Below are 22,682 nucleotides of genomic sequence, written 5' to 3'. Positions count from 1 at the left end.
AAGTTTTTCTATAGTTAGGAAATTTATATAGTTAGTAGTAGTAATTCCATAATTACATTCCACTATAATTCCAACTGCTACTAATGTCGCGTTCTTGTTTTATACTGAATCGATAACATCGCATGTGACACCAAAATGATAAGGGACTCATCCGATTCCCTGAAATCGGGCGACTTGAAAAAGTATTACCGTCAATGTAATTGCACGTTTATTCGTGTCTAAGCTGTCCATCGTCAACACACATTCCTATTTCACTATCTACGAATGCTGATAACGTATCGTACGAGCGAACAATTAATAACGTGTTCGCAACTGATGTTCGTCACGACTGTTAGGTAATATGTCGTTACAATTTCGTTAATAAAAAGATCATTCTAAGGTTTATTTCTCAACGATGAAATTTCGTAATAGAGAAGATTGCTGAAACAATTCTAATTTACTGTCGTAGGATGTGAGAAAATCCACTCGTCTCATTTTTCGATTCGCCTGTGAGATGGCGTAAAACTCGTAGTTCGATCTTCGAAGAGAGACGTCGATAGCCAGAACGAATATGGAAAAGAAGGAAAGAAAAGGTTGCTTCGGCTGGAAAGCCGAAGAGTAGTCGTGCAAGGAGTCGTAGAGGGGCGCCGAATCTAAACCCGATAACGAACCAGCTGGTGGCAGTGCCGTCGGACGACGTTTACGTGGAAGTACGGCCTTCGCGAAAATTCATTTCTCTATCCAATCACTGTCGAATGATTCTAACGAAGAAATTTGAAAAACGATAGAGACAGTGTCACAAAATCAGAATTTGTTAAAACGATTACTTGTGATTCTTGTTATCGGTAATTGGTGATCCATCGATTTTTCGTGATTCCTGATAGAAACAAGGCAAAGCAAAGGGAACAGAGAAGAAGAAGAAGAAGAAGAAGAAGAAGAGGAGGAAGAAGAAGAGAAAAAACAAAAACAGAAACATGCCTTGACCGCACCTCAGGTGACACCAGGATGTATTGTATAGTCGAAAGAATATCACTGTGCTTGTAGCGCGTATAACTTTTGATTGGACGACAAATGTCGTAGGTATTCTTATCTGTGCTGAGGTGTGTGCGTGTGTGAGTGAAATCGTGTGTGGCTGTGGGTGCTGCTCTCCTCGATTGTATCTGACCTGACCCAGGTGAGCACCTGGACCAACAAAGATGACTACGAGGGAGTTATACGTGAAGGTACGAACCAGTTCAGATTCCCAGGCCGTCGCAGGTACACGAATCCAGTTTTACGATGGCAACTGGTTTAGTAGCATTGTGACAAGCTTGTCTGTTGACATTTACAATTACCTTTTCATGAAATCTCTCTTAAAGCCTGGCGAGAAGATCTCTTCCATTATAGAACAGTACATGAGGCAGAATTTTAGCTTGAGTTTGTGAATCGAATAAATAAGTTCCAATAATGACAAATATAAATCTATATTATCGTGGAAATGATCATGAGAGTCTAGTAATTCTTCGAAAACCGCGGAGAGTTGTTTGGATCATCGTCGAATTACCAAACGAATTTTCACCTCCGACGTTCCCTGAATATTTCCATAGTTATTGCCAACGTATCTAGTTTTCTAATATCGTGCAAACAGCATTTGCGTATTCTCTTTAAAATTCCGAATGGAAGGGTCCGCTCTGCAGAGAAGCAGAGGAGGTCTTTCGATAAATGTGTCGGAGCAGATCTCATGTAAACTTATGCGAAATTTTCCCTGGGAGTTATCCAGTGTTTTAAAACACTCGGATGCCTCTATTTCTTCTCCCGATTTTCTGATAAAAATTTGAAGATATAACTGCTCAATTTCGGACGAATATCTGGCGTAAAAAAAGATTGATCGATCTTCTCTATGTGCCTGATATTACTCTCGTTTCATTTTATACGAATTTAAGTGCATGGAAATGCGTTATCGATTACGTTCCTAAAGTTCGGAAAAGTTCGAAGCGCGTCGTTAAAACCTGAAACGAAGCAAGGAAGATTGAATATTATTTTGTAAAATCGAACGAAACTTTCTTCTTTTCTATCGCCGATGCATATCGTGCATGGTTAATCGTTTGAGAAAATTGTGCTATAGACAATATATCGTTGCAATTAGTTGGGAAGTATCCATTATCGATTCGATCGAAGATGTCTTTCTCAAACTTAACTACTACTTTCACAAAAGGTGTCTACTCCTTTCAATTTTTATAACAGTAATTTGCACTGTTTCGAACTATGCATGACCTTCTCAATATGACATTTCAAATTATAGTTACATGTATCTTATCGATCTCGCTTGTAGAAAAAAGAGATTCGATGCTCTCTATGATTTAAACGATACGACAATGATAGGTACGTGAATTATAATTCTGGTTTATAACAGAAAGTAGTGGAGAACGAGGGACGAACGCGTCTAAAATCCAGAAGTTCTTTTTAAAACAAAAATCAATAATTGTCGTATGGAAGCTCGGAGGCTCAAGACCTAAATTTCGCTTTAAAACCAGTGATTACGACTAGGTTGTCGACCACGATAACATTTGTTGTATACAAACGAAGCGTTTCTTGACAAGAGATTATTGCGTCGAAGCATTAGTTATGTCCCTGACTAAGTATCGCTCGTAGAGTCTCTCGTTGTATTATAATCGTTAATAATAATCGTTATAATAATTAGGCAAATTATCTATACAAAATTCAGGCAAACTAAAATATTAGAAAGTAAGATTCTGCTCGCATTTAATTATAGCTTACCCACGAGGAAATATCTGCTAACCATGCAGAAATGAAAACTGGGATACGGTGTTCTGAATTACCTGATAATTACTTGGGTCTTACTATGCGTGAGAATGTTACGTACAAATTGCACAGTGAACGTAAGGGAACGATACTGTGAGAATACTTAGTCGACGAGAACAGAGAGTTTAGTCCAGCCCGAACCTGCCCCTTTAAGGTCGTGCCGTGGCTCTCCATCTTGGCTGATTTATTGCCTTGGTCAAGTGAACTGCGGGGGTTGTCCGAGGTCGTATCGCAATTTTCGTCCAAGTTACCTCCAATGATATTTGCTTCTTAATAGCGCTAACTATTAATAGTAAGAGAAACGTGGCTAAAATATACCCGCAACCGTTAATGGACATTACATCTGTAGATACTGGTAAAGTCAGGGACACCTATTGCTCAGTACAGAACGCGCGTATTGATTTAGTCATCTTATGGATGGTCTTTGAGTTTTACGATTTATAAACGCGAACAGAGAATAATATATCGCGTACGAACACAGCTTAACTCTTAAAGGCCACGAATTTATTAATACGAATTTTTGTTTTCTCATTGTCATCCTATAATGATATCGTACATGTGTTTCAAAAATGACAAAATGCCAACTAGTTTCTCAGGGTAAAGCTCTTTGGAAACTTACGAAACGATTATTTATTAACACGTAATGCTGGCAAAGAAAGAAACAGCCTCCGGGAAACAATGTCCAAATATTATTTTTATAATTTTTCATTCTCAGTTTGAAATAATTCTTCGATGGTTTTCGTGTTCTTTTAACATAGGATTAAATTATTTCCTGACGTGATCGTAATATTATTTGTAATTACCGCGTACGATGATCGTTCTACGTTTCTTCTAGTATCAAATAATAACGAAACATCATCAATTCCACTGGTTCGATTTTGTTAATTTCTTGATTTAGAGAAGATGCTTCCGGGTAAATTTTCTTACGATGACCTTTAAGGGTTAAAATGTTTCCTGGCGCGAAACTCTTGTAACAATTAATTACGCAATAGCAAGTGCTTAACGTTTTGCGAACTAGTTTCGACACGTTTGAACGTAACAGGCGAACTCATAATGAAATAGAATGTCGTCTAGGTACGATGCTAGCCGGTTTGAGACACAAGGAAATAATGAAATTATATTATGCAATAAATTGAAACTCGAACCGTAGTCTCGATCGCACCTTTACATTTAAAGGTAAGCTAACCCCATTCGAGACTGTTGCTCGCACGATCAGTTCGAGGAACGTGATCGCTAAGACTTCTCTTACGAACGGGCAGTTCCCTTTCTCTCGGAACAGAAAAGCAAAGCGTCTTGGAATAGGTCGTTCTCCTTGCTTCTTCGTGGCCCGTCACAAGGAGGCGCAAACAGAGTCGTGGACATTATGCTTCGCGTGATTTTATCCGAAAGGTCAAGGAAGATTTCTTTGAAACTCGTCATCCCACGATGACCGATGTGTTGATCCGGGTGTAACGGTTTCGTAGAAATATATTCGTCATTCTGCCCTTCTAATTTTGCCACGTTCGTAGATTGATCTCGGGTGCCGTGAAAAATACCTGTACAGTACGAAGAACGCATTCTTGTAGACTTTCATTGTCTCGTGACGACAGCACCGTGATACAGCAATTTAGTCGAGAACAAAACTGTCGCTTGGTTAAATACGATGTTTCGATCGCCCTTTTGTGCAACCTCCGTGAAAAACGGAGGATTCCTTATAGCAGTCTCCCACGAAGGCATGCCGCTTCGCGATCTTACTCAACACTGAAAGTATGAATTCACATTCTCACGCTCGTAAACTTCGCTCGATGAACATTGTGCATTTAGATTTGCATTTGCAGTTACGCTTTATACGCTGTCCTTTAAATTATAGCGGCTCGAGGAAGCGTTTAAACACTTGTAGAAACTCCCTCTCTCTTTCTCTTATGAATCTATTACGTGTACACGTATAATATAGGACATTTTCAAAGCTTTGTTAGCACTCTCTTCTTTATTATCGAAATCAGTAATACCAAATTTGAATTGGTTCCGAGTTTTACAAATGACATCACGGTGTAGCTGTATCTCTTTCTAGCGATATCGAAATTTGAAACGTCTTATACAACGCATAATAGACTCAGAGATGCTCCTATAGTTTCTATAAATGCTGAAATAATTTCGCCACTCGCTATATCTATCTTCTACGTAACTGAGATCGATAACACATCAAACATGATCAAACGATATGATACGGTCCGCAATCAAGAAATACTCGTACTCGGTATGAAAGGCACGTTTATCTTTAGCCGATTGAAAGGGAAACTGTTGGGTTGTACAGGGTGCATGTGATACGGTAGCTCGCCACCGGTGTCAACGGTGCCAATTTCGACGCACGTGGTAAAAATTATACGTGGGCGGGAAACTTGACCTGGTTATTCTCGATAACGGAGAACCTTTCTCAGGAACAACGATGCCGAGCTACGGCGATCGATCTCTCGACGACAAACACGACGTCAAGCGGTTTCTAGGTGTAGCATGATGCTCTCTAAATGTACTTCGGATTTGCTGCTGAAAGCGTAACAACGTTAAGCCTTGGCAACACAGTCAGCGAATAACATTTTGCGATAAATGTTAAAGTTCACATCTGCGTAAATCGTCAACAATAACAGAAGCAGGAGAAAAGATAGCAGACACCGAGGAACGTTAACAATGATCGCAATTGTTATTTCTTACGTATTGAACAAACGAACAAGTGCGAAGATCAATTATTTCCCATGTCGGACGTACATAAAAGAATATGACAGGCAATTTCAAACAGTATCTACATTACCGGAGTATATTTACGCCACTTGTGTTACGTTATTACGTTAGGGTCTTAATTTTCAAGAGAAAGGTTTCCGCAATCCTTAGCTTTCATTTTGATCAATAAGCGAGCAGAGCAATCGGAGATACGCGTGCAGGGGATTTCCACGCATTTTAAAGCTCGCCAAGTTGTATTCTCTTGTTACGTACGAGTCGTGAAATCTGGATGTATTTTGTGGGAGGAATCAGTGGCAAAATGATTCATTCTAGAGTGGTTTCACGGTTGCAGATAAGATTATAACATGTATCTTCCCCTTCCTATGTTTACGTGAATATTAAAAATAAAATTAGATGTTCGTGGAATAACGTCATCGTGATGACGTCATAAAATTGTTATCGCGAGGTCGTCATTGTCAAACGCGAAGGTATTTTTAGTCGCGGAAATGAATTTTCTAATTGTACCTTACGCCGACGAAAAAGCTGATAAATTCCCTGGCACGCGTTACAAATTATATAAAGATACGTTGTTACGTTCCATTCGTTTTCGATAATAATAATAACAATGATAATAATAATCGATAATATTGAAGTTATCGAACGTAGTAAAAAATTGCGTAGTTTGAACATTGAAACGAGTCGTGAGTGGGACGCGACAGAAGCCGTAGATCGGTGGTCTGTTGGTCACAACATGCGAGTGGACTGCGTTCATGTAGACGCCAGAACTTCCCCTATGTTGCACTGCGTCAGAAATATCTTTGAAATTATCTGTTCAGCTGGTCGAGCAGCACAACGATATTATTGAAATATTTTCTTTTCTTCAGAAATTTCGCATTCAATGAAAGTTATGATTAGGAGAGACCCGAAATATTCATGAATGGGAAGCAGAGATTTACGTACCTAATTACTAGTTACGCAACTTACGAAAGCCGTGAGAGAAGTCGAGGTTGAGAGAACAGCAATTAATTTGAAAGGAAGAGGGGAAAGTCGGATATTCTCATCTTCGAACTTAGCGATTGTCGCGCTTAGATTGAATCGCGCGCGGTTCGCTCTCATTCTGATCACCTTTTCAATTAACAAGCAGCGTGGGAACCCGGTAGGATTTTACTTTTTATATGGCTTTCCGTGAGTAAGACTTAACAGAGTAATCGTTATTTGGTACGTAACGTAGAAAGCATGGGAACTACATACTTCTTTGGTACACTTTGACGAACGAAGTGAACCATCAAACGTTCATCGTAAGAGAAAGGGTAGGATTCGCTGGAATTAGAACAATAGAATATTCTACGAGTCATCGACCACTTACTTTCCGAAAAGTAAGCACGATCGAATAAGTACGAATCGAATGTACGGATAAACGTTGAAATCGTGAAGAGAATTTGTCCGCTGCTTTGCTGTTCGTTACCGTCGAAATATTTCGTAATACTTTTCTTCCGATGATTTCGATCGGATTCGAATTTAGGAAATTTATCGTTTATGTTATGTTTTATTAACATATTTCGTTGAATTTTTTCCCGTTCAAATTTATCGATGTGTCACGGATTACGTTTGCTGGAAAGGTGTAGCGTATTACGAAATTCGCGGAGATGCGTCCACCGGCGAATTCGTAATTGCACAATCTGAAATTACAAAGTCAGCAATCAACTAACCTCGAAACGCGAAGATACAATAACTACACTTAGAGTAACGTAGCGTTAGTAATCATTGCTGAATTATAGTGCATAGTTTATGACTGAACGTCTAAACACGGTGATGTTGAAAATTTCGAGGTAAATCGTTCCGTTGATAATCCCGCGAGGGGAGAAGTATTCCATATTGCGAGAAAGTTGTAATTATTGGTTTAATAATTTTAGTGATAGCATGCCGAGGTATGAAGTTACTTTTAATTAAAATATCGACGGCGTTGAAAATGAAATTTGTGCATGTACCACGGATATCTACATATATTCTTCTTGATTCTTTCTCGATATCTTTCGAACGATGTCTTGCATAATAGTTGAGTCACGAGAGTTCACGGTTAATTTTCATTTCTTCCTAGCCATAACTGTCTCATATACGCGTGTCACTATTCTGTTCAAAGGCAGAGCTCGCATGAAACACTTTACTGTTTTCAATCGTTTTAACCGGTTTTCGAATATCAAAACGCGACAGCGTAAATACAACGATGCTTAGAGAAGACAGCAAACTATACCGTTGCTCGATATTTCTTCAGTTCACGTAATTCGTCTTTTGTCTGTACACCGTGCTCGATAACAGTACATTTTGGTATTTCGTGTCTCATTTGTATGATAGCGAGACAAGCTGAAGAACCATTTCCTTGATACCGTTACGAATCTTTTTATCTTCCAAGGAGAATTACGTTCAACAATGTTCGTTTTATCTTTGAAGTGCATTTTCCTTTGTTGAAAAAGTCCCTTTAGGATTGATAATTTTGTAATTAGAAAATACTACGTTCAAAGAAATACGTTACGTCTTTGAAATATCTTCTTCCTTTTTGGAAAGGCTCCTTTAGAGTCGATGATTTTGTAATTAGGAAAAATGATACTCAACAGTGTTCGTTTCATTCTCGGAAAAGGAAATATCTTTTCCCTTTTTTGGGGGAACGTTTCTCCAGAAATCGATAGTTTTATAGTCACTGTATTTTCGGACACGTTACGGAAAAACGTGTCGTGGTTGAAGAGTAATAACGGTTCTAACGCGATAACCAATCTCGATTTGGCGCAGTTGGCGTCGTAATCGATATGCTGTATTGCCGACCTCATTTTCATACGTACTTCTCGCAAAAAGGAAAAGCAGGTCATCTTTTCAAAAGAAGGAAAATTAGACGCCGAGTAATTAACTCGTACGAGCTCGTTCATGTAGTTGAAAAACTTCTTGCTCGGGCTCGTATCTCAAGGCGATATTTCACCGTTGAATCGCGAAGCTTAACTTTTAAAACAATAATGATAGCGTGAAGTACTTTTCAACGTTATATCGCTAACATAAATTCACCATCACAACGAACTGTAAAGTACTTATTATATTGACGCATAGGTGCTTAATAAAAATAGTGATATTGAAGAGGAATCCGTGTTTCGTTGGAGTTAAAGTAATGGTGCAATTAGGTTCGTTCTATTGTTGCTTTGCAACGTTGCATCCTTAGATTTGCCATCGTAACGAACTGTATTGTACCATGTGGATGCACAGATGCTTGATAAAAATAAAAATAGACGCATTGAGGAGGAATATGTGTTTTCAGGGTGGTAAGGTATGGGTGCCGCACCCAGAAAAGGTTTGGGAAGGCGCGGTGCTTCTGGAAGATTACAAATTAAAACAGCGAACCTTGAAGGTTCATACGGACGATTCCAATCAGACGAAGGTCTTAGAGATCAAATCAGATTCCGATTTACCACCGTTAAGAAATCCTGATATACTTATAGGGGAGAATAACTTGACATCGTTGTCGTTTCTTCACGAGCCAGCTGTTCTGTACAATCTACAGATTCGTTTTCAACGACACTGTATTTACACTTATTGCGGTATCGTTTTGGTTGCGTTTAACCCATACAATGAACTTCCAATTTATGGCAACGACACGATATGGGCGTACAGGGGTCAGGCGATGGGCGATTTGGAACCTCATATATTCGCCGTCGCTGAGGAAGCGTACACCAAGCTGGAAAGGTTGAAAGCTTCTTTACTCTGTCACAAATTACTTAACCCTTTGAGTGTTCGCTAAAGGTAACTTAAAAGCCTAATACCGAGCGACGAGCGTACAAAGAATAAAAAAATACACTCACATCTTTAGACTTTTAATTTAACGTAAGAAGATGGCAGAGGATAAACAATGGAATGATAAGCCTATTTAGATTTTTCTGATTTTAATGCCAATAGGTGAGAAATATGTAAATGCCTCGAATCGAGAAAAGTAAAATATTTCGAAATAATTGACAAATGACAGGAGATCTTTTAAAAAGCAAGAATATTTCTAATGTTAAGACGGTCGGATGATTTTGACATGTTCAGGAGGATAGAATCTTAAATTACCTGTATGGCGTTGAGAAGAAGCGTTGTCTGTACGGATTAAACACTCAGAGGGTTAAAGGTTATACAGGCAGGCGATGGTTAGAGTTTTTAAATGTTGCATAATAAACGTAGGGAAGGTCACGACCAATCTATTATCGTTTCTGGAGAATCCGGCGCTGGAAAGACTGTGTCTGCAAAATATACGATGCGATATTTCGCTACCGTCGGTGGTTCAACGACCGAGACGCAGGTCGAGAAGAAAGTCCTTGCCTCTCTACCGATCATGGAAGCTATCGGTAATGCAAAGACAACGAGAAACGATAATTCCTCGAGATTCGGGAAGTTTATCGAGATTCAATTTAACAAACACTACCACATCACCGGGGCCAGTATGAGAACTTATCTTCTGGAAAAGTCAAGAGTCGTGTTTCAGGTATTATTAATTAGTACACCTCTCGCGTTCGTTTATTTACAAATGAGCCGGTTAGATTAAACGAATGATTTTCTAGACATACGAGGAAAGGAATTATCATATATTTTATCAAATGTGCGCAGCCGCAGCGCGTCTACCTCATTTGCATTTGAGCCACCAGAATAAGTTTCACTATCTAAATCAAGGAAATGATCCCTTGATAGACGGCGTGGATGACTTGATGTGTTTCGATGAGACGATAAGCGCGCTCACCATGCTTGGATTCTCGTCCAAGCAGCAGGACGACATGCTTCGTATTTTAGCAGCTATTATGCATTTGGGAAACGTGAATATAGGGAATGCCGATAACCAAAATTCGAGCAATGAAAACGACACCGAAACCAGTTACATTCATGTAAATATTATGATTTTACTTTAACGCAGATCCACTCTGTTTACATTTGGTTAAAATGTTCTATCTGGCATTTTCTCGTTCTTCAAGACACGGCGAAATATTCGAAATTTATCCCGTGTCCTTTCAAGCATAGTTACGTTGTACAGGCTGTTACGAGATAACGATTAAACATTTTCTGCGAAGCGAAGAAAAGCAAAGACGGCACGAAGAAAATGATAATTTTTCGTTGATAGAAAAGATTCCGTTTTCTTCGGCTTCGAAATAGATAGGACATTTCAATCAAAGAGAACTTTACTGACATTCGATGTACCTTGTTGCAACCTTTTTAGTCGTCAGATAAACATCTGTTGATGATGTGCGAGTTGTTGGGCACCGACGTAAACGCGATGCGAAAATGGCTGTGCCATAGGAAAATCGTGTCGATGAGGGAAGTATTCTTGAAACCAATGAACGTGGAACAAGCGATTGGTGCTAGAGACGCACTGGCCAAACATATTTACGCGGAATTGTTCAACTGGATCGTAGCTGGTATCAATAACTCCCTGCATTCTCAAAACAAACCGCAGTGTTTCATCGGTGTCCTGGATATTTACGGTTTCGAGACGTTCGAGGTCAATTCTTTCGAACAGTTTTGCATAAATTACGCGAACGAGAAGCTTCAACAACAATTCAATCAGCACGTCTTCAAGTTAGAACAGGAGGAGTATTTTAAGGAGGAGATCGAATGGACTTTCATAGACTTCTATGACAATCAACCTTGTATCGATCTCATCGAAACGAAACTGGGTATCCTCGATTTGTTGGACGAGGAATGTAGGGTTCGTGATACTTTTCGTTCTTCTTCAAACACTCATTCGCTAAAACGTACAATACTCAAATGGCCATTTTATGCAGATGCCGAAAGGTTCGGATAGTTCATGGGCGGATAAACTTTACTCGAAATGTGGAAAATCGAAACACTTTGAAAAACCACGATTCGGAACTTCTGCCTTCTTGATTCACCATTTCGCCGACCGGGTGCAATACGAAACGACTGGATTTTTAGAAAAAAACAGAGACACCGTTATCGAGGAACAGGTTGACGTACTGCGAAACGGAGACGTATGTAAAATTCACGTAACTCGGTGCTTTGGATTATGGTTACAGTAGATGCATGTTCTAACTAACCAAGTGTTAGAAAGTACACTTATTATGAAAATACAAATATTACGAATGCATCCACTGTGGCCATAGCCTTATGAGTAGATCGCTATGAAGAAAATTTTCATACTGTTTATTGTTTCAGAATAAGTTATTGAAGAAGTTATTCAGCGAAGAGGATCCGAAGCTTATGGTACCATCGAACGTGAGACTGAAAGTATCGGCTCAAAAGCCAGCATTAAATTCGCCTAAGCAAAATAAGAAAACGGTAATTTGATGCTAATGGAGTGCAGAGCTTTTGCTGTAATTCTCTGTTGGTGATTTTGGTCGATAAATGTTTGTTGTTGTACCAAATCTGTAGGTAGGTTCGCAATTTCGCGACTCCTTGAATATGTTGATGTCTACGTTAAACGCAACTACACCGCATTACGTGCGCTGTATCAAACCAAACGATACCAAGGAAGCGTTTGAATACAACCCAATTCGTGCGATGCAACAATTACGGGCTTGCGGTGTTCTAGAGACGATTAGAATATCCGCCGCTGGATTTCCCAGTCAAAGAACATACAACGAATTCTTTCTCAGATACAGGAGCCTCTGTAAATTCAAGGATATTCGACGCGACGACCTCAAAGAAACCTGTCGGCGAATATTGGGCAGGTCAGTTACGTTCACTTTCCATTATCGTCCCACTTTCTTTCTCCTTGTATTTATAATATAAAATAAATCTCCTGTTAGGATACTCGGAAAACGTGTAACATTTTTGATCAGTCGATTAATTCTATCAATAGAATATTTTGTATGTATATTTATTATGCCCTTTTACCGATGACTTAACAAATACTAATTGGACGCCAAATGTGGCAGTTAAAAAAAATTAATCTGTCATTGGAAATGTATATTTCTATGATGACATAATACATTCAAATTTTTGCCAACTTTCGCTGTGAACTTTCCAAACTACTAAAATACAATAAGCTCATCTTTTCTAACACAATCGAGAGTTATCGAAAGTAATGGTACATCTATTGCTCAATAATGCGTTAATTCCACAAAAATAGAATATAAAACAACTTGAATTTCCTCAGGTATATCAAAGACGAAGATAAATTTAAATTCGGCAAGACGAAGGTTCTTTTTCGTGCTGGTCAAGTAGCTTATCTAGAGAAGCTACGAGCTGAACGACAGCGAGATGCTTGTGTTATGATCCAAAAAACGGTGCGCGGCCTGATATGCCGTAGTAGGTATAAGAAGATTCGATGCGCTGTGCTTGGCCTTCAAAGATACGGAAGAGGATACATCGCTAGGCAGAAAGCTCAGGCTGTGAGGGAAGAAAGGGCCGCGACGAAAATTCAAGCTCGTGTCAAAGGTTGGCTGAAGAGGCGTCGATATCTCCAGATAAAGCGCACAATTCTCGGTATTCAGACGTACGGCAGGGGAAAACTGGCGCGGCAGAAATACGAACGGATGAAAGACAATGCGGCAGCGATTGTAATTCAAAGATTCACCAGGGGTTACCTTGTTCGAATGGCGTGCAAGAAAAAATTAAGAGATATTATAACCGTTCAGTCCTGCGTCAGAAGGCATATGGCGAGGAAAGAGTTTAAGAGATTGAAAGCTGAAGCGAGAAGCGTGGAACACGTGAAATCTCTGAACAAGGGATTAGAGAAGAAGATCATGACCTTGCAGCAAAAGATCACCGAACTTGTATGTTCTAACAACATTATTATTTACAAGTTTAGGCATATATGAATAATATTGGTGTTAAAGGTGCTGAATATTGGAACACTGTTTGGTTTCTAGATGAAAGAGAATCAGGTATTGAAGAACGTTCAGAACGAGGTGATAGACTTGAAACACAAATTAGAAGGATTGAAATCCGTAGACGCGGAGAATAAGAAATTAAATGCTATACTAATAGAGAAAGCGAAAGAATTAGAAAAGATTCAGGATATCGTGAAAGCTGAACGAGACGAAAAAATGGATATTTTACAGGTAACTTGTTGAAAATATTCGGTTAATTTGTGTATAGGAGATTGAATATCGTATGTTTTTTATTTAGGACAAGGAAAGAAATACACAAGAGAAAGAACAAGAAAATATGGAGCTTCTGGGTGAAATTGAAAAGTTGCGAAAGGAACTTTCGGTAGCTAATGAGAAGTTGAAGAACAACCAACGCGGTGCTGAAGAGAACTTGAAGTATCGTTTAGAACAGGAAAAAGATCTTCTCCTGCTGGATCAGGACCAGGATCGTGGCGCCTATCAGAAATTATTGAAAGAGTATCACGAGTTAGAGCAACGTACAGAAATGTTAGAACAGAAACTCGCCATGCATGCTCCTGCACACTCGCGTTCTCTTAGCAATGCTTCCAGCAGCAGCGGGCAAATCGTGTCTACGGAACTTCCGCAAGATGACCAGAATATCGTAAAATCATCTTTTATATATTTTTGTCTAGATTTAATTCATTTCTGTGATATATAGTTTAACATTTCATTTAATTCCGTTTAAATAAGGATTTGGGTTACGGTTCGGTAAGATCGACTGCTTCTTCCTCGACTCCTTACTCACGGCTGGAAACGATTGACTGGAATCAGCAAAGGTCGGATAGCCCACCCGATGGAGAGGTCCAATCGAATAAATCACCTGCCGAGACGAATGGTCCGACACACGCGCCAGTAGATATTGGATTAGTGTTGAAGCTTCAACAGAAATTAAAGGATGTTGAGAAAGAGAAAGGACGATTAATCAGAATGGTGGAAGATTTAGAACGTGATAGTCCCGAAGAAACTTCGAGGATGCAAGATACATTTAGGGTAATTTCACGTGCTTAGAAACTCGATCCATCGAAACGATAAGTTAGTAATACGCAATGATGATATTAAAATTAATACCTATTTCTGGATTTTATAGCTTCAAGAATTGGAAATGGAAAATGCTCAGTTAAAGAAAGATTTAGGTTCTTTAAGAAAAAGCGTTTCCTCAACAGGTCTAACTGGTGCCCAGCAGAATCTCATGGGTAATTTGTTAATTTACATGGCTAAAGAATTTTTTCATTATTTGCTTTATCGTGTACTGTAATCGAATGTCGCTTTCTTCATATGCCTTTGTTTAGTCTAGTTTTAATGTATTATACTGTTATGTTTTATTTTTTTTGCTGTGCCATTAACCAAAGCTTAGTATATAAGATATACAAATATTGCATCCTCATAGATTTTTATATTGCTTCTTGCAATCCTTTATCTGCCTAATGTATGCACGTTGACGTTAATAAAATACATTATCCCGCCTCTAATACCGAATAACCATAGTTCATATCATGCCGTTCCCTGATGTGACTATTTATAACATTGAAAGCAATAAAAGATTAAAAAGAAAATTTGTTTTTCTTTCGCACTTTCTCTTTGCTTTTACATCATATAATCTGCTTGTGAAATAAAAGGGATAATATAAATGGATAAATGAGGAGTGCGATAAATAATTTCCATTTTAGGACAATTCGATGCGCTTCAAGAAGAGCTTGAGAGAAGACGAGAAGAATGCATTCAACTGCATAGCGTGTTGGCTGATAATACACGAAGAATGAAGAGCTTAGGCTCGAATTATGGCCGCGATGTGGACATTATAAACGAAGACGGCGAATTAGTACTCGCCTTTGAAACACAGAAAAAGATCAACAGGTATTTTGAGATTTCTCGAATTTTGTAATCCTATTTTTGACGAAAGAGAAATGTTAAACCGTATCTAATCGTGTTTTGTCGTTTGTGCATGCACTTCAATTTTCAGTAGACTTAAGACAAAGCGAAAGGCCTCAAGAGAGTGAGTTGAGCAGATAATTTGCCGCGATTAATCAGCGATCTTTATCAGAAATCAACGAAACTTGTCGAACGTCATTCATTATCAAATATCTCGTACATCTAGCGCTAGTTCCTTCAGTTTCTTTCGATTGAACAATTTTATTGAAAGTAATAGGTGAATCGACATTTCGTGTTTTCATTTAAAGGCAATTAGAAGACGAGCTTCAAATGAAGGAGAAAGGGTGGCGGGCACAGAGGGATGAATGGCGAGCGGAAATCGATAGGTTACAGGAGGAAATTGAGAAGCAGCAGAAGTTACTATCCGTGAATTTGAGCAAATCGCCGCAGACGCAGACTGAGGCATATATGCAACACGAAATTGCCAGGCTAACGTCTGAAAATTTGGTAAAGTTCATTTTAGTTGTCGCATCAAATAAAGTTTTAACATAACGTTTATTATTAATAACGATAATTTGGATATAGGAATTGCAAGAAAAATACGATAAAATAGCAGAAGAATGTAGGAAGTTTAAGAGGCAATGCAAGATACTTGCGAAACGTCTGAGGGATGCAGGCTGTGAGTACACATTACTAAGCAAACTGTGTAAATTCGCTTGCTTTTAAACGATATAAAAGGAATGGTCGCGTAGTAAAAATTATTGGAAAGTAGTATTAAAATTGTGTAATATTTAAATGCTTTCTAAGATGAGGGAGACGATACTAAGGAACATAAGGACCGCCCTCATATGTCAAGGGGCGCCGGTGAGTGCGTGGTCCAATGTTCATTTCCATTGCACTTCACATATACCATAATTCACCATAATTCTTATAAATTAGCCATCTATGGTACCATTACATCATCTGCCATGTGAATTTTAAAAACTCGCATATTACTATGGGAGACTCAAAATTGTCATAATTTTATTATTACAATAATTATATACAATTATTGTTATAATCTTTTATCTTATTTTCAAACATATTTCATTTCACGCCATTCTTGATTCTATTTACTTTTTCGGCCTTGTTTGTTTATATCTTCGATTTATCTATTTGTTTTTTCAGTTTTATTAATTTATTTCCATCTGACTTCGTGAAACTAAAGATTATAAAAAAAATTAAAATTCTTTTTTATAGTGCCAGATACTGCAGAATCTGTAAGCGATTCTGCGATAATGTCTTCCAATAGTCAGTCGGGAGATAATGGAAGTAATTTGCCAGTTATCCGGAAGAAAGAAAGAGATTATGAGGGCATGTTCGAGTTTAGAAAAGAAGATATCAACATAATAATACGTCATCTCGTTTTCGGTAAATTTAGATAACTTCACTTATGTTACATACTTTGGATGATGCCAGTATCTTTTGAACTGTTATAATTCTTTTTCTAGAGTTAAAACCTAGAATCGCGGTGACATTACTTCCTGGTCTGCCAGCTTATATTCTTTTTATGTGTATAAGGCATACAGACTGTGTAAACGACGATGAAAAAGTGAGATTGTTATTAACGGCATATCTCAATGCTGTGAAACGTGTAGTCAAGAAACGCGAGGACTTTGATTGTAGCGTACTCTGGTTCAGTAACACCTTGAGATTGTTGCATAATATGAAACAGTATTCGGGAGACAAACCTTTCCAAATCGAAAACACACCAAGGCAAAATGAGCAATGCCTTAGAAATTTCGATTTAAGCGAGTATCGCCTTGTATTGAGCAACGTGGCGCTTTGGATTTTCAATAATATCGTAACGAACCTTAAAGAAAGGATTCAAGCTCTGACTGTTCCTGCTCTTCTCGAACACGAAGCTATATCAGGCTTGGATTCTAACAAACTCGGTCGACCACGATCATCCTCTATGGGAGAAGAGCCAGAATCAACTCAACAAAAACTTAATAAACTTCTGGATGAACTTACTTTAGTGTATAAAACTCTTCAGTATCACGGTGTTGATCCCGAGATTGTCGTGCAACTTTTCAAACAACTGTTTTACTTCATGTGCGCTAGTGCTCTGAATAATTTGCTTCTCAGGAATGAACTTTGTCACTGGACGAAGGGCATGCAAATAAGGTTCGTGAAGGTTTGCTAGAATTATTTAATGTGATTACATAATCTTGACATTATGCTTTCTTTAGATATAATTTAAGCCATTTGGAGCAATGGGGACGAGATCGAAGATTAGAAGCAGCATCCGAAGTGCTTCAGCCAATTGTACAAGCAGCACAGCTTTTGCAAGCTCGTAAAACAGACGAAGACGTAAATTCTGTGTGCGAAATGTGCAACAAATTAACCGCGAATCAAATAGTGAAAATTCTAAATTTGTATACACCAGCTGACGACTTTGAAACGCGCGTGCCAGTTTCGTTCATCAAGAAGGTACAGGAAAAATTGAGTGAACGTGGTGAGAACAACGAACAGGTAAGTCTAAATTTTACTACATCTAAAATATTATTGGGTCGGTTACGTTAATAAAGAAGTAATTAATGGATAATCAATCTTCTTTTTCAGCTGTTAATGGATCTTATGTATTCATACACAGTAAGATTACCATTCAATCCATCGGATATTCGACTAGAGGATATCGAAATACCAGAAGTACTTCATTTACCCATGCTCAAAAAGGTGTAATCATAGGAAAGGAAAAACTTAGAGGCCCTGCTGTGCATATAATTTTTAGTTGAGTAACAGTCTAATGAATAATCGAATTCGTATAGTCTATTTATTAAAAAAAAAAAAACAAAAAACAAAAAAGAAGGAAACAAAAGAAAGAAAGGAAGAATTAGATTACTTTCATAAAATTAGATAACGCATCGAGGGGGGTCATCGACATTACATTTTATATATTTTTTTTTACTCGTGTAATTTGTATTTTATAAAACATCATTCCTATTCTTCCGCGTAAAAGTGTCAATTTAACGAATTCGTTCTGACAAAAATTTCCGTTATTAATGTATAGCGATTGTACGTCAAGACTTAAGGAAGATGGTGTTGATATAACGCTCTGCTGGAACTTGAGATTTAAACATCTGAATTGAGTGAAGACATTGGACGTACGTTAAATAAGAATAAGTGAGATATAAGAATGCAAGTATATACGATGAAACGAAGTGCCGAATTCTGTATCGTAAGGTACAGAAATGTTGTTATGGAGATTAAAGATGTTTAAGAAGTGCGTTGTTTCTTGGTGTTGTTAGTCTATCAAAAGTTGTTATGGCAAAATATTGCAACTCCAAGCATGAACTTTATGTATGTAATAAATCTATTGGAGATGCACTTATTGTGTAAAAACAGAAAGAGAAAAGAGATATGCGTTATGCTGGGATAGATTGTATATTTTGTGATAAGAGAAAGACTATCTGTCTATCCCCATAGACCGAAGGCTGAAGATATCGGAGAAAAAGAGAGAGGAAGATAGAGGTATACAATGTTGTTATAATATAATTTATAAATGTACAAGCGATCGTATTTTGTGCCATTTTATTAGTAGAATGTTACCAAATTGTTTCTTACGTTGATCGATCTGCATTTACGTTTATGCTTTATGAAATAATTTTGGAAACAAAATTCCCACAATCCGGATTATACAGGAAAAAATATCTGTCTACACGATTATACCTTGACTCGATGTGACAAATTTATTTGTTCCTACGAAGAAAATAAAAAAGAATCGTTAATGGAATCATATACCCCACTTATTCAATACACTGCACATATTAGTAGCAAAAATACATATTTAAACAAAAAAATTAAATTCTGGTGAAAGTAAAATCATTTATTTATTCTGTATCACAATGCTGTCGCATAAATTATCATTATTACATCGATGACAGGATGTAAACTAAGTTAAATACAATTATTATTCATTAGAAATGTGAATGAAGCTGGAAGAAGCAAAAATAAGGTGAAAAGTTAAAAAATTCCAATAATGCAAGTATCGAAGTAAAAAATACGCAACTTCCTTAGGCAACATCGCCGGCATCGTTTGGTGAACGTATGTCATCAATTTTAAGTATCATTTTGACCAACTGTGTAGCCAATACAATTTGTTGGGTTTTGCTCGTCAATGTTTCAATGACGTTTTGGACTTTCATATCTGAAAGAAAATGAATAATTATTTATTCTTAACTGTTACAACGAAAGACGAAAGTGCAATTATTCGATACGTACCGAAAGTACCACGGTTTAGGCAATCTACACCAAACGTAGGGTTATTTTCAGCCAATTGTGCTGCTTTAATGTTAGCTAAAGCATTTACAGGTGAAAGGCCAGAATTTTCAGCAAGTGCCATAGGTACGGCTTCCAGCGCTTCGGCAAACGCACGGAAAGCATATTGTTCCAAGGTGCTGATCTTGTTGGCTTTTTCAGCACAAGCAAGGGCACAAGAAATTTCAGGGGCACCTCCCCCGTACAAGATTTTTTCATTCTTGATTACATTACGAACTGTACATAGCGCATCATGGATAGCTCGTTTCGCTTCTTCAATGATCTAAAAATTGGAATAATTCATAAATTCGCATATTCTTGCACTGAATAAATAAAAAAAGAAATATGTAAAATTGTAGCATCAGAAGAAAAATTCAAATTAAACTGATTTAAATTGAATTAAATCAGATAAAATATATGTTTTAATGCTTTATTCTTGCAAGGTGTCTGGTCAGTTAGATATATTTGAATACCGCTGAAATTCTCCTTGCTTTTATTTCTCTTACAAAAACTTTAAGCATTGCTTACCATTTTGTTCCCTCCGCGGATGAAAATAGTAACTGCTCGAGAGTTCTTGCATTCTTCGATAACAAGCATTCGATCCTTGGTAGTACCAAATGTTAATTCTCTTACGACACCAGCGTGACCGAGTTTTTCCGGTGTCAATTCTTCGAAACGAGGAACAATACGACCACCTGTAGCGATAGCTATTAGCTGAAACAAATTTGATACTGTTTTACTTACTAATGCTTTTTTACGATTTTTTATAAAGTTAACAAGAAGGAAAAGAATCAGGCCCTCAGATCTCATAATCTATTGGTCATTAGAGCTACAGCGAAAGAAAGTTAATCAACTAAAGCATTTAAAGGATCTATATCGTTATTCTCATAATAGAAGGCTATTATGAGAAAATGAAATCCCGAAAAATTATATTAGCTTATTAACTTAACTTTCACTCTCTTCCATTGCGCTTTGTCGTCATTAGGCAAGTAAATTGATCATATAGTAATTAGAAGCAAAACTTACTTCAATTTCTGGGCCACCAACCCATCTGACCGCGGGTAATTCACTTTGAAGAAGGAGATGATTAGCTTCATCGTCAAATCCCCATTGACAAATAGCAAGGGTGGCGCCAGCATTTTTAACCCTCTTCACCATCTCGGTGAATTTTTCTTGTTCGTATTCACGCAACGCTCTATAATCATCGACTGAAGTGACATCCAACTTATGTTTAGTTTTTGGCTTAGGTGGTTCAAACGGACATGTCAAAATAGCTAATTTGACATTTTCTAATCTCTGTAATGTGATAAATGTATCTCCATTAACAATTTCATTGATTGGTAAAATAATTTATTAAAAGAAACAATCCCTTCAGCTCTCATAATCTTTTGATCATTGAAGCCACTGCAAAGATCAGGTTATTAAATAGCTACTTAAACAGAAACTTTTACTTTTTCAGAAGTTAACAAAAGAGTAACCAAAGAAATAGTTTCAAGTCTTGACAATAAGTAAGCTAAAGAAATATCCTGAATCTTCACCCTTCTCTGTTTCAGTTTGTCATCATTAAGCAAAATAAAATATATCAAAAAGGAATCTAGTACACTAACTGACTTTACCTTAGGCATTTGAGGATGACTAAAGTCTTTGTCAATAACAACACCGCGAACTAGGACAGTATCTTCCAATCTGCCTCCAACTTTCCCTTCTAGTTTTATCAATTCAAAGTTCACATCACGTGCAACAGGATCTAAAACTGCAAATACAGCATTTACAGCTATTTCTGCCATTTGTCTGTGACACTTGTTGATGCTAAAAAAGAATAAAGGTATTGCTTTGTCTTGCCCATATTAAATACAAATAATCAAAAAATGTCCTTCTTACATCTTTGAACCAAGACTGGTCATGGCAATCTTTATATAAGGTTCTAGGTTGTCAGGAGTGCCCTCAAAATCATGAACAATTTTCTTTAAATGATCTGTTGCACATTTTGCTGCCATTTCAAAGCCATCTGCTATTCGAATTGGATGAATTCCTTTGTCTAACAGTTGCTCGGCTTGTTCCAAGAGAGCACCTGCTAAAACAACTACTCCAGTAGTACCATCTCCAATTTCATCATCTTGAGATTGAGACAACTGAACCATTAGCTTTGCAATTTCATGATCAACATCCATGTTTTTCAAGATTGTTGCCCCATCGTTTGTTACAGTGACATCACCATCAGAGCTGACCATTAGTTTGTCAAGCCCCCTAGGTCCTAACGAGGTTCTCAAAATATTGGCTACATCACGGGCTGCCAAAATATGTGACTGCAATTAAACAATTACTTATTAAACATGTGATGTATATATTTTATGTAATACTTGTCAAAATAGTATTACAGCAATAAATTTTCTGGATTTCATTGGACTTATACAATAGTACTACTGATCTCCTTATATGGTCAAAGATCAATATCATTGTGTTTCATTCAACTTTCTATATTGCATGAATATTACTTTAATGAAAAAAGAATGAAAAGATACAAATGATGTACAGACTACAATTTAAGATACAAGTATATATATATAATATTAGTTCAGATTATATCGTTTTAGTAGCAATGTTAGGATTAGCTGCCAAGCCCAAAACGTCGCCATTACCGTTTCACGTGGTCGGTCCTTTAACACAAGCTTTTAATTTATAAATCCAATGAAATCATGAAAACATATAAGAGGAAAATTATCACTATTTTTCTAATTCTACAGACGGATAGGAAAATTATTCAAAAAATGTAAGTTTACGTACCTTGATGGCATCAGTGCCGGTTAGACGTTTTTGCCTTTCCTGGTTACGAAGAATGATAAAAGGTCTACCATATTCATCGAAGGCCACAGTACCAGGTATTGCGGTCATTTTAATCGTCCAAGAACCTCGGACACTATGCTTAAAATAGTTTCAATGAGAAGAGCGTCGTCTGTTCTTACAAACTTACGTTCCTTCGTCGTCACTACACGACCATTTTGTTGCCCATAGCGGATATTGGTGAGTGCATAGTGCCATCTATTCTCGAATATTCCGAGTCTGCTTTAGGTTAAGAATGGGAAAGGAGGGAATTTGAAAATGGAAGCCAAGGCTGCACTACATATTTTTCTCTTAAACATTGATTAACAAATCGTATAAAAGAACTGTCTAGAAAAATCATTA

The 22,682-nt window shown here is 37.5% G+C and overlaps 2 protein-coding genes across 8 annotated transcripts; one reads left to right on the top strand and one right to left on the bottom strand.

Annotated features, from left to right (window-relative positions):
• The first annotated feature begins 320 nt into the window (after nt 1-320).
• LOC122574259 (unconventional myosin-Va) lies at nt 321-18,975 on the top strand. Of its 6 annotated transcripts, none has more exons than XM_043741640.1 (24): nt 321-335; nt 449-973; nt 1,060-1,202; nt 8,774-9,198; nt 9,673-9,973; nt 10,050-10,367; nt 10,697-11,185; nt 11,262-11,468; nt 11,653-11,775; nt 11,869-12,167; nt 12,596-13,214; nt 13,311-13,502; nt 13,570-13,932; nt 14,022-14,321; nt 14,419-14,524; nt 14,999-15,185; nt 15,292-15,324; nt 15,509-15,707; nt 15,786-15,879; nt 16,008-16,064; nt 16,440-16,610; nt 16,691-17,366; nt 17,432-17,714; nt 17,805-18,975. In XM_043741640.1, exons 3-24 carry the CDS (start codon nt 1,176-1,178, stop codon nt 17,922-17,924), a joined length of 5,589 nt encoding a protein of 1,862 aa, XP_043597575.1. In that variant the 5' UTR covers nt 321-335; nt 449-973; nt 1,060-1,175; the 3' UTR covers nt 17,925-18,975. The 6 variants fall into 6 exon arrangements, with proteins under 6 accessions (XP_043597575.1, XP_043597576.1, XP_043597573.1 ...); XM_043741641.1 differs by having other exon boundaries at nt 449-1,202; nt 17,805-17,972; nt 18,253-18,975; XM_043741638.1 differs by having other exon boundaries at nt 449-1,202.
• LOC122574265 (T-complex protein 1 subunit epsilon) lies at nt 18,709-22,522 on the bottom strand. Of its 2 annotated transcripts, XM_043741656.1 has the most exons (8): nt 22,284-22,522; nt 21,381-21,805; nt 21,116-21,308; nt 20,526-20,795; nt 20,028-20,213; nt 19,464-19,782; nt 19,252-19,389; nt 18,709-18,941 (listed from the first exon to the last, which is right to left on the bottom strand). In XM_043741656.1, the coding sequence occupies exons 1-7, from the start codon at nt 22,389-22,391 to the stop codon at nt 19,256-19,258; spliced, it is 1,635 nt and encodes a 544-aa protein (XP_043597591.1). In that variant the 5' UTR covers nt 22,392-22,522; the 3' UTR covers nt 18,709-18,941; nt 19,252-19,255. The 2 variants fall into 2 exon arrangements, with proteins under 2 accessions (XP_043597591.1, XP_043597590.1); XM_043741655.1 differs by lacking the exon at nt 18,709-18,941 and having other exon boundaries at nt 19,048-19,389.
• Nucleotides 22,523-22,682: the final 160 nt, after the last annotated feature.

The sequence above is a fragment of the Bombus pyrosoma genome, linkage group LG13, assembly GCF_014825855.1.
Source record: "Bombus pyrosoma isolate SC7728 linkage group LG13, ASM1482585v1, whole genome shotgun sequence".
NCBI lineage: Eukaryota > Metazoa > Arthropoda > Insecta > Hymenoptera > Apidae > Bombus > Bombus pyrosoma.
Note: the sequence above shows the minus strand (reverse complement) of the source record. Positions and strands in the feature narration are given on the sequence as shown.